We start from the raw sequence: 11,319 nt of genomic DNA, 5'->3' as shown, positions 1-11,319 counted from the left end.
ACGTCCCTTGTGCTTCTGAACACTTCTGAGGGACACTGATATCTATCTCCTTGTGTCCCTGAGCACCCCTGGTGCCCTAAGCGCCCCCTTGAGTCCAGCCCTCCTGTCTCCCTCAGGGAGGTTTGTGTATGGGCTCACACTGACTTCCCAGCTGACTTCATGTCTAGCCCCACCCTCTGCCACACCCTGTCACTGTTACCTAGTCCCCTCAGTGGACCATCCCTGGGTAGAGTTTCTGTCACTATCTCCTTGGTAGCAAGTGGCCTTGGCAGATGATTGGGACCTGGCTTCTGTGAAGATCCTCCCTTTCTCCATTCCCACTGACAGTTGTCCCTGAGTGGAGACATGAGGTGGGCACAGGGTTCAGTCACCCTGAGGATGCCCCTCTTGCTCCTTGGGCTCTGGGTGGTGCTGGCTCCAGCACAGGATTCTCAAGGCCGTCCCTCATGGCGCTACATCTCCTCCGAGGTGGTGATTCCAAGGAAGGAGCTTCACCTTGGCAAAGGTGTTCAGGCACCAGGTTGGCTCTCCTACAGCCTGAGATTTGGGGGCCAGAGACATGTCATCCACATGCGGCGCAAGAAACTCTTTTGGCCCCGACATCTGGTGCTGATGACTCAGGATGACCAGGGAACCTTGCAGGTAGATTACCCCTTTGTGCCTCTTGACTGTTACTACTTCGGCTACCTGGAGGAGGTTCCTTTCTCTACAGTCACCATGGACACGTGCTACGGGGGCCTGACAGGTATGATGAAGTTGGATGACCTTGCCTATGAAATCCAACCCCTCAAGGATTCCCCAAGCTTTGAACACATAGTTTCTCAGATAGTGGCAGACTCCAGTGCCACTGGACCCATGTATACACTGGGGTACAAAGAAGAGAGGCATCCCCTGTTCTCTCAAGTGAATAGCAGTGCAGCCTCCAGGCTCAGCAGTAAGGCATATGCAAGCCACCAAGGATTTTTCAAAGGATGTCTTATAAGTGCCAATTCAGTTTATAGGCAATACAACAATGTGTCAACATGTGTCAAATTCCTGGTAAATCTAGGTAGTTTAATGAACTCTATGCTCCAAAATGTTGATTTAAGGTACTACATCAGCTCCCTAGTCATTTATAACCAGAGAGATCCCACCTCCATGAGCAGCTATAATATACCAGGGAATGCGTTTCATTCCCATTATATAAGCAACATTTATCTTCCTCTTCGTCCACAAACAAGCTTAGTTGTGATTCAAGATGGGCCCCATGACAATAGTTTTACACCAGTCTTATATGGTGTCTGCAAAGAAACTAATCTCCTCATGCTGGGTGTTTTTTCAAGACATTATTTTATGTTATCAATTATAGCCACCCAATTAACTGCAAGAAGTTTTGGTTTATTTTATGATGAGCCCACATGTGTTTGCCAGAGAAGGACCACCTGCATCATGGACAGGATCCCTCTGATTACAGATGCCTTCAGTAACTGTTCCATGTTGCATGCAACACATGTAGTTAATTATCACAGGGTACACTGTACCTACAGCACTGACTTTGAGTATTTCAACAGTAGCCTGACATTACCTATGTGTGGAAACTCTGTGGTGGATGATGGAGAGGAGTGTGACTGTGGCTCCTTCCATCAGTGTTACAGAAACACCTGCTGCCAAAGTGACTGCACCTTTAGACCTGGAAGTGCTTGTAACACAGGCATGTGTTGCACAAACTGCAGTTTCTCACCCCCAGGGACACTCTGCAGGCCAATCCAGAACATATGTGACCTTCCAGAGTACTGCCTTGGGCTGACCTCCACATGCCCTGAAGATGTGTATCTGCAAGATGGAACCCCATGTAGTGAAGTCAGCTACTGCTATCATGGAAATTGTACTGACCGCAGTGTACACTGCAAGGAGATCTTTGGTGAAGGTGCAGTGAATGCTCCAGATGCCTGCTACACCATAAATAAAAGAGGACACCGATTTGGACATTGTACATCTCATGTTTACCACACCTTAGAGGGTTGTGCTGACGCTGACATTAAATGTGGACGCCTACAGTGTACCAATGTCACACATCTGCCTAGGTTGCAAGACCACGTTGGATTCCATCAGTCTGTGATACAGGGGTCCTTGTGTTTTGGAGTGGATTTACACATTGGGACATACACAACTGATGTTGGTCATGTGAGACCTGGTACCCCCTGTGGTGGTGGGTATTACTGTAACAACAGTGTATGCAATGCTTCTGTTGCTGACATGAACTATGACTGCGAACCTTACAAATGCAACTACAGGGGAGTTTGCAACAGTAAAAGGAACTGCCACTGCCATATAGGCTGGGACCCTCCTCGGTGCATAGACAAAGGTGCTGGAGGGAGTCTCGACAGTGGACCCCCTCCAAGAAGAATGCGGTCAGTGAGGCAAAGTGATATGTCTGTGGTGTACTTTAGGGTGGTCTTTGGGCGCATGTATGCCTTCATAGCTGCCCTCCTTTTTGGAGTGGCCACCAATGTGAAAATAATCAAGACCACTTCCACTCAAGAAACTGCCATATGATGGAAACTAAGCAGCTTTCTGACCCCTATGCAACTACAGGCAATAGAGCAGAAACTTCTGTAAAAAATCACCACAACCAGCTGTGGAGCTAATGTCCACATTTCTCATTCTGCACAGGGGTCCTACTGTACTTCACAGGAAAGTGAGAGGAGTGGGCATTTTCCACCAGTCCTCCAAAATAAACCTTGAAAACCACATGATGTTGTCTGTACAGATTTTGTGAGCCTTTCAGACCCTCCCTGGGCCCGAAACTCAGGTCTAGAGAGGAGACCTGCTCAGCAGCTGCCCTGAACCTGTGGCCACTGGTCCCAGGATGAGAGACAATTGCCACAGATCCCTTCAGGGCCACTTCCTGATAGGTCACTGCAGTCCTGCTCCTCAGGACTGAGGCCATAGTCAGTCTGTAGGGAGCCTCTCCATCTCTAGCAATTCAGCTTCAAGATGATAGTGTGCTCCTCCCAACAAATGGCATGTTCCCCCTTGGCCTGTCTGTGGGTGCTGGGGTGAGGGTGTGGATCACTGATTGCCTAGTGACACCAGTGCCACAATAGAGAGTACACATCCCTGTGCTGAGGCCACAATCCTTTGGGAACATTCAGCCCAAAAGGAAGTAGCGTGGCTGTCAGTGCATCCGACCCTCCAAGAGAGCCCATACGGGTCATGCCCCTACTCCACTCCTGCACTTTTAGGAGAAGGGCAGAGCATGTGCAGGATGAGCCACGTAAGTGCCAGACACCATCTTCAAAACAGGCCTGGAGGACTGTGAAGCCAGTCTCCCTTGGTATCTAAAGAATTTCCAACAAAATAGTATTTTACAATGTGATGTAAAGTTAGTAAAAATATCTTCATTAACATTCAAAATTACATATGTCCTCTATGCAACACAGGCACATCCTATGGAATTAAGAGCCTAAAGTTCCCACAAATGTAAAGACCAGGGGAGTCCATGATAGACAGACACATTCAGGGGCTTTAGGGGGTGAAATTGAGACTCACAACTGTGCACGTGATTTAAATTTCCCATATGTCACCAACCATGTGGGGGTAATGGGCAATCAATGGACAACAAGACAGTAGCATGCAGCAGAGAGGATACAAACTTGAGGGGTGGAGGTCCTGGGGGATGATCACAACCCTAGTGGGGCAAGGTGTGACTCTCAGGAGGAAGGAACCTGTGAGGACATTGTGTGCATGTTCGGAGAATGGAGCCTGAGCTCAGCACACAGGGATCTGGACAGAGCTGGATCTCTCTTTGTGGGAAACACTTCCAACCATGGGGAAGATGAGAGCTCTCAAGGTGGTTCCTTGCCCAGGGAGAAAAAGGACAACCGGGGATGTGGTGCAAGGAACAAATGTCCCTGGATGCAGCTGAGAGCTTTGAGATGAAAACCCTGCTCCCTGCACCAGACCCTCTCCTGCCCCTGTGGCTAGTCTTTGTGCTCTGAGTTTCTGAGAGCCCCCTGGTATCCTGAGTACATCCTACAGCCACTCCATCCTGTGCCCCTCAGCGAGATTAGTGTCTGGGCTCACATTGACTCTCTGTCACAGTGACTCTCTCACAGTACTACACAGCCATATCCTTGGCTCTCAGGCTGATTATTTGCTGGATCAGTGTGTTCTTGCCATTGTCTCTGGAGATGGTGAATCCGCATTTCACAGAGTTGGAATAGCATGTGATATTTCCATCAGTATTCATTGTAGAAACCCACTCCAGCCCCTTCCCTGGAGCACGGTGGACCCAGCTCTTAAAGAGACTACTGAAGATGAATCCTGAGGCCACACCTGAGTTTCAGAGAACCTTCAGGCTGCCTCAAGCCTTCCTTAGACTCTACCAGGTTCACCTCACACTGGACACCTGCAACCACAGATATCTTGTGAAGAAACTGGCACCCATCTGTTTTTCCTCTCAGCCATATCCACTCATATAATCAGTGTTTCTTATTCTCCATAAACTATGTCTTAAAATAGCAACAAGGAAAACCCAGCTGAGCTCAAAGTCCATGGTGAGTTGTTTGTGTTCTGTCCTGACCAGGGACTGGCAACTGCTGGAAATATTGGGCTAGGCTACACTCCCAGAGCTGCTAGGGTTGGAGTTGGGCTTCTTTGCACAAACAGAGGGTCCCTGTTAGGAACTTCCCTGCCTGGTTACAGAAGTTGTAACCTCCCATGGCTAAGGCTGCGTAAAAAGCCCTTAGGGATATATATGCCACAAAGTAGACACACATGTATGCCCTCTCTCATATCCTTCTGCTCAGTCTGGGTTGGTGACTACTTAGCCAATGATGGGTAAGATTCCTCAAGGGAGGAAGAATCTAAGACAGGCATAGTTGCAAAGGGCCCATCAGGGAAGGACTTAGGGGACTATAGAGAAGGGATGATGGGCCTCCACACCTCAGCTTTGTTATAGCCAGAGTCCTCTTTCCACTACTCAAAGTCTCCTGGGGTCCCAGCTACTTTTTTCCCTGGCCTGACTCAAGCCTGAAAAAATGCCAGATAAAGAGGGCACAGCTCTATACTATTACAGGTGGCTCCCAGGGACAATCAGGCCTGAAAAAGAATGCATGAAGCCCTGTGAGTCTTGCCTTGCTAAGAATACCCTCAGGTTAATGTATGCTAGCTGTTTAGGCCTCAAGCAGAAAATGAGTATCTTTCCCAAAATTTTGTGGCCTTTTGTGTCACTCTATCTGTCTGACCCTGCCTCAAAATAAGGCCTTTGGGTTCTTTGAATATTATCTACTCCTTTATCATTACTGCCTGACAATCATTGATATGCTTTACATATACACACTGTATTCCTATGCAAACTAAACCCAATAAAAGCCCAGAGAAAGAGGTGCTGGAGGCCATTCTCCTCTAATCAACTGGCCATCCTTTTGTCCCCTAGCAGATCATGTCTTGATAGATTTATTCTCATCTGCAGTGGCCTGGAGAGCTGTGTGGCTTGGAGTTCACCCATAGGTCTGTATTTTCATGTCTTTCCATTATACAGGGCAACAAACTCCACTCTTTTTGGCTCAAGGGACCAGTTTACAGAAGATCACTTTTTGCATGTGGTGGGAGGGAGAGAGGAGTCAGAGCTCAGGCAGTAATGCAAGTAACACCCACAGACAGGGAGGAGGGAGGTTGGGAACCCATGATATAGGCAGCTCTGTGGTTGAGACCTGCAGAAAGTTCTGTGCCTCTGTGCAGGTGAGTGATCTGGGGAAGGTGGTCATGATAGCATTTCAATAATGAAACACAGAATCCTGAGCAGGCATTGGGCATGTCCAGCACACAGCTTCTCATAACAGTGGGCTGGTGCCCTCTCCACTAGCGCTACTGCTCCCGTGAAACTAATCCAGGGAAGAGTGGGACATGCTGCATGGGGTTATAGGGCCCCTTGGCTATAATGGGCATGGTTGTGTGTCTGTATCTAGTTTTGTCTACACTCCAGGGTTGGAGACAAGTGCACACCTGGGACAGAGATCACAGGCTCCAACTTGTAGGTAAGGAGCCATACATGCTCAAGGAGCCATACATGCCTTGGCTCTAAGTATCCAGACATTTAAGAACACAGAGCAGATAGAGTGGTGAGAAGATGCATTTTTATCACTGGACTCAGGGAGAGACCCTGAGAAGCTATAGAGTCATCCAGCTTATCAAGAGGCTGTGTGTTTCCAAAAACAAGATGAAGTGATTGGCAGAGGGTCTCTTTGTAAAGACAGTAATGACACAATTATAGAATTTTGGCGGTGGTCATCTGAAGTATGCTTGGTACCTGTGGATTCTAGACAGTAATGTGACATCATAATGTTTGATTAATTTAGATATCCTGGGGCCCAAATATTCCCCACGGTTATCTGGGTGGGTCCTAATCTCTTCACTTTAGAAGGGTTCATTTTAGAAGGAAGAAGAGTGAGATTAGAATCCAAGACAAGAAGGAAGTGATGTGAAGGCTGATGTCAGGTGACCTGTTCCAGTCTGTGGAGAAGCAGGAAGAGGTCATAGGAAAAGGAATGCAGTTCTAGAATCTGGAAAAGACAATCAGAAGCCCAAATGTGAGACATTTCTTGCTGCAATAAGTTTGAGCCATGGACAGGGAAGATGATAAACAGCAAATGTTTTTGTCTCACAGGCCTGGAGGATGGATGTTCACAGTCAAGGTGCCAGTGAAGCAGGGAATAAAAGCTTTATACTACTCTGACATAGCATAAAATGGAATTAGAATAAGTTGTACTGAACAACACTGATAAAAGTAATTCACATACTGGCAGGTTATTTCTGTGTGTGTGTGTGTGTGTGTGTGTGTGTGTGTGTGTGTGTGTGACTATATTGCAAGCACCATCGATTCCAGACTGCTGTACAGGAAATGGCCTTGACCATGATTTTGAGTGATGCAGATCTCCCAGCTGCAAGAATTTGGCTGGCACTGACCTTGTCCCCCTCCAGGATGCTGACAATAAAGATCCATATCAGGACCAGCAAGGACACTGCCTGCACATCCACAGCCTCTCTGCTTGACCTCTTTGTTCTCTTTTCTCCAACCATTCTGCCTGCAGTGGGTTTTTAAGAAGTTTAAGAGGAGTATCTCTCATCTTCCAGGCTCCTGGTACCTATAACAAACCACTTTCCTTTAGAACAACTGCCTCTCGATTATAGGCTTTCAAAGCAGTGCACAAGTGGACCTGCACTTTTTATAACTTTTGGAAAACTAGATTGAAGAAAGTGAACACCCATAAGGTCCCAGCTGCTTGTGACAGGCTGGCCCCATGGCATGGATTGCAGGAATTTCCCAGCAGCTGCCAAGAGTTTTCAGGGTCTCTCTCTGCTTTCCATATCAAGGTATCCCCTGCCTTTAAATCCTTTGCTGAGGGAAAGAAACAGGTCTCTCGGAAGTTGACAGACTCCAAACTGGGTAAAGTCTTTGTTGTGAACAATCAGGAGCCCCAAGGCCCACCATGTGTGTTCACTGAACTGTCTGGAGTTCAATAGGAATCCATAGGAACTGAAGGTGGTAGACACAGCTCAGCTGCTAAGACAAAGCCCAGTTCCCTGGTGTGGGATTTGAAACATGCTTTGGTGTTCTGTGTATTGGATTTCTAGGTTTTGAATATTTGCTCTGTTTGAAAGCTTCATCTGTTCTGTTTGGGGGCTCTGTGAGTACTATTGACTGTCTGAAGTGAAGTTTTGGTGATCGTTGTCCTCTGTTTGCTTTCTTATATTTTGAGAACTGAGCTTGTTCTTTGCTGTTTTGTTCACCCAGAAAATCCTGTGTCTTTGTCACCTGGGAATTGTGCAGTTTAAAACATGTGCTAGTTGTTTGTACTAATGTCCCAGCCCCTCCTGTCAGTGGATTTTCTTTGAGAGTACTGATTTCATTGAGCTTTGTCTTTGCTTTACATATTGTTTCTTCTTTCTGTTTGGAAATGAGCAGCTGGGTCCCAATGCCAATAATGAATCCATTAAGTCACGTTTTAGCTGACTAGTCAACTTATAGCTAGTAGTCAGTAACTAATTGGCATTGTTTTTGCCAAAGGTCTGATAAATAGAATAAGATCTCTTTGGTGCAAGCTTTCATGTTGTAACATCATGAGGATTCTACTCGGGATTTTAACTGATGGTTCAAAGAAGGGGAAAAGATCTCATTCCCCTCCCAGACTATAACTCAGAAAGACGAAAAAATGAGAAGATATGTCTTTTAAACACTCTGAGTCCTCCTGATGCATGGATGGGAGCTGTGGTGGTCTGAGGAACAGTGGGAAAATTCATGACTCCCCCAAACACTGCATGTGCAGAAGCAGCAGGGATGACTGCTTCATTTCAATGTAAGAGAAAATAGGGCCCTTTTCAACTCAAGACACTTTCCATCCAAGCCTTGTATTTGCTCTATCTCTACCCCAGCCATCTTAAAGTTGTCAAGGATAAATGAAAAAAGGAACTCTTGTACTTGCTACTATTATTAATAATTATGTTTATACATAGGATTAAAAAGTACTATTTAAATGTTAGGTTTCAGTATCATGTGGTCACAGAAAATAACCAACATGAAAACTTGCTGGAATTTAATTAAGTTTTAAAGTTATTAACATGAAATGTATGGTTGTTTTTCCTGGGTGAGTAGGGATATAATCACATTCTGAACAAATTCACATACAGAATTTGTCAAGAAAATGTCTTGGGTAATAATTGACATTAAAATTTTATAAAGATGTTAAGAACTAATAAATAGACATAACTACAATGAAATGTTTTCATAAGACTGTCTTATCTTAGTTTTTTTAAAATATTTTCTTTATTTATTTTTAGAGAGGGAAGGGAGGGATCGAGAGAGAGAGAGAGAGAGAGAGAGAGAGAGAGAGAGAGAGAGAGAGGCATCAATGTGCGGTTGCGGCCTGCAACCCAGGCATGTACCCTGGCTGGGATATTTTTTACATATTATATAAATATATATATAAACTATATATGTACAATTTTCCAAAGTCTTTGGTGACTTGGAACATTGCGGTTTTGCTCAGTTAAATGGTGAAAGTCATTAAATATCTAGATAACTTGAAGTAATAGAATACTGAAATATTAATTGTCCTGAGTTTGCTTACTTTGGCTTCTTAATGCAGAGAAGCTAGAAAGTTTATTTGGATGTATTAATGAATGTAAATAGTACTTTATTTGAAGTATGTCTCTTGAAATTATGAATGTGCAATCCAATGAAAAAATAAACTGTTTCTAAAAGTTATGTAATTTCATAAAATAACAATTGAAATAATGCCATTTACTTACTTTTCATTTTTACTAAAAATTAATGTTTCTAAGAATCAAGAATTCAGATTAAGTTGGAAGGAAATTCCACTCTTTGATAATAGAAGATATAATGAAGGAAAACACTTGTTGAATCAAGAGAAGAAAATAATTTGTCCTAAAGTTGGTTATTTCTGAATGAATTTTATTTTTAAAGATTTAATTGATTTATTTTTAGAGGGGAGAAGAAAGGAGAAAGTAGGGAGAGAAACATCAATGTGAGAAAGAAGAAGATAATTGCCCTAGAGTAGGGGGAAGCTGTGAACACCGGGATACCCAAAGGAGACTGCACCACTGAACCTCACAGATATTCCACGACAGAAGTTCACACCATAAACCCAAGGAACCATAACAGATTAATGTAATAAACAGAGGCTAACAAGAAGAGTCTCATGAACAATGAGAAGACAAAGAAACAATCCCCAAGTGAAGGGAAAGCAGAAAGCCTCAGAAAGAATGCTAAATGAAATAGAGGCAACTCAACAATTAGATATTGAGTTCAAAGAAAAGATTATCAGGAAGCTCAATGAGTTCAAAATGAGCTACCAGAAACTACAGGGAAGCAACAATGAGCTCACTGAAAACTATATCAACATCAAAAAGGAAATAGAAACTATTAACAAGAACCAACAGGAAATGAAGAATACAATTTCAGAACTGAAGAACACAGTAGAAGGAATGAAAAGAAGGATTGATGAAGCAGAAGATCGGATCAGTGAATTGGAGGACAAAGTAGAAAAACACCCAGAAAGAGCAAGAAATGGAAAAGAGGCTCAGAAAGAATGAAGAGGGATTAAGAGAAATGCAAGACAATATGAAACGCAATAATATCCGTATAATAGGGATACCAGAAGGGGAAGAAGAAGAGCAAGGGATAGAAAACCTATTTGAAAAAGTAATGATGAAAAACTTCCCTAATCTGAAGAGAGAAAAAGTCACACAAATCCAGAAAGCACAGAGAGTCCCAATCAAGAGGAAGCCAAAGAAGCCCACTTCAACACACATCATAATTAAAATGGCAACATTTCAAGACGAAGAGAGAATCTTAAAGACAGCAAGGGAGAAACAGGAAACACCATACAAGGGAGCCCCAATTATGCTAGTAGGTGACTTTTCAATGAAAACACTCCAAGCCAGAAGAGAATGGCAAGAAATATTTCAAGTAATGAGAACCAGAGGTCTGCAACCAAGACTACTTTACCCAGCAAGGCTCTCAATCAAGATAAAAGGCCAAATAAGAAGCTTCCCAGACAAAAGAAGTCTAAAAGAATACACCTCCAACAAACCAGCTCTGCAAGTGATGCTAAAGGGACTTCTTTAAGGAAAGGAAGGAAAAGAGAGAGAGAGGAACACAGGTACATAAATGGCAATGAATAAGTACCTATCAATAATAACCTTAAACGTAATGGATTAAATGCTCCAATCAAAAGACATAGAAGGGCTGAATGGATAAGAAAGCATGGCCCACACATATGTTGCTTCAAGAGACCCACCTCAGAACAAAAGACCTACACGGTCTGAAAGTGAAGGGCTGGAAGCAAATTTACAAGCAAAGGAACAGGAAAAAAAAGACAGGGCAGCAAAACTCATATCAGACAAAACAGACTTCCAAAAAAGGGCCATAAAGAGAGACCCAGAATGTCACTTCATAATACTCAAGGGAAGAATTCTTCAAGAAGACATAAATATTGTAAATATATATGCACCCAACATATGGGCATCCAAATACATACAGAAAATCTTAGAGGACTTCAAGAAAGATATTGACAGCAACACAATTATAGTGGGGGATTTTAATACCCCACTGTCAAAAATGAACAGATCTTCCAAACAAAATATCAACAAAGATATTGACACATTGAGCAATGCCCTAGATGAAATGGACTTAAGTGATATATACAGTGCCCTCTATCCCAAAGAAGCTAAATACACATTCTTTTCAAATGTACATGGAACATTTTCAAAGGTAGACCACATCATAGGACACAAAGCAAGCCTCAAAAATTTCAA

General features: G+C 43.7%; 1 protein-coding gene across 1 annotated transcript; it reads left to right on the top strand.

The window, feature by feature from the left end:
- Positions 1-345: 345 nt before the first annotated feature.
- LOC123831923 (disintegrin and metalloproteinase domain-containing protein 20-like) lies at positions 346-2,535 on the top strand. The gene has a single exon (XM_045859257.1). It carries the CDS (start codon positions 346-348, stop codon positions 2,533-2,535), a length of 2,190 nt encoding a protein of 729 aa, XP_045715213.1.
- The last annotated feature ends 8,784 nt before the right edge of the window (positions 2,536-11,319 follow it).

The sequence above is a fragment of the Phyllostomus hastatus genome, unplaced genomic scaffold, assembly GCF_019186645.2.
Source record: "Phyllostomus hastatus isolate PE091 unplaced genomic scaffold, TTU_PhHast_1.1 phas_contig_148, whole genome shotgun sequence".
NCBI classification, from domain to species: Eukaryota; Metazoa; Chordata; class Mammalia; order Chiroptera; family Phyllostomidae; genus Phyllostomus; species Phyllostomus hastatus.
Note: the sequence above shows the minus strand (reverse complement) of the source record. Positions and strands in the feature narration are given on the sequence as shown.

Coding starts and splice junctions, on each gene's coding strand:
- LOC123831923 (XM_045859257.1), top strand. CDS start 346: ATGAGGTGGGCACAGGGTTCAGTCACCCTGAGGATGCCCCTCTTGCTC.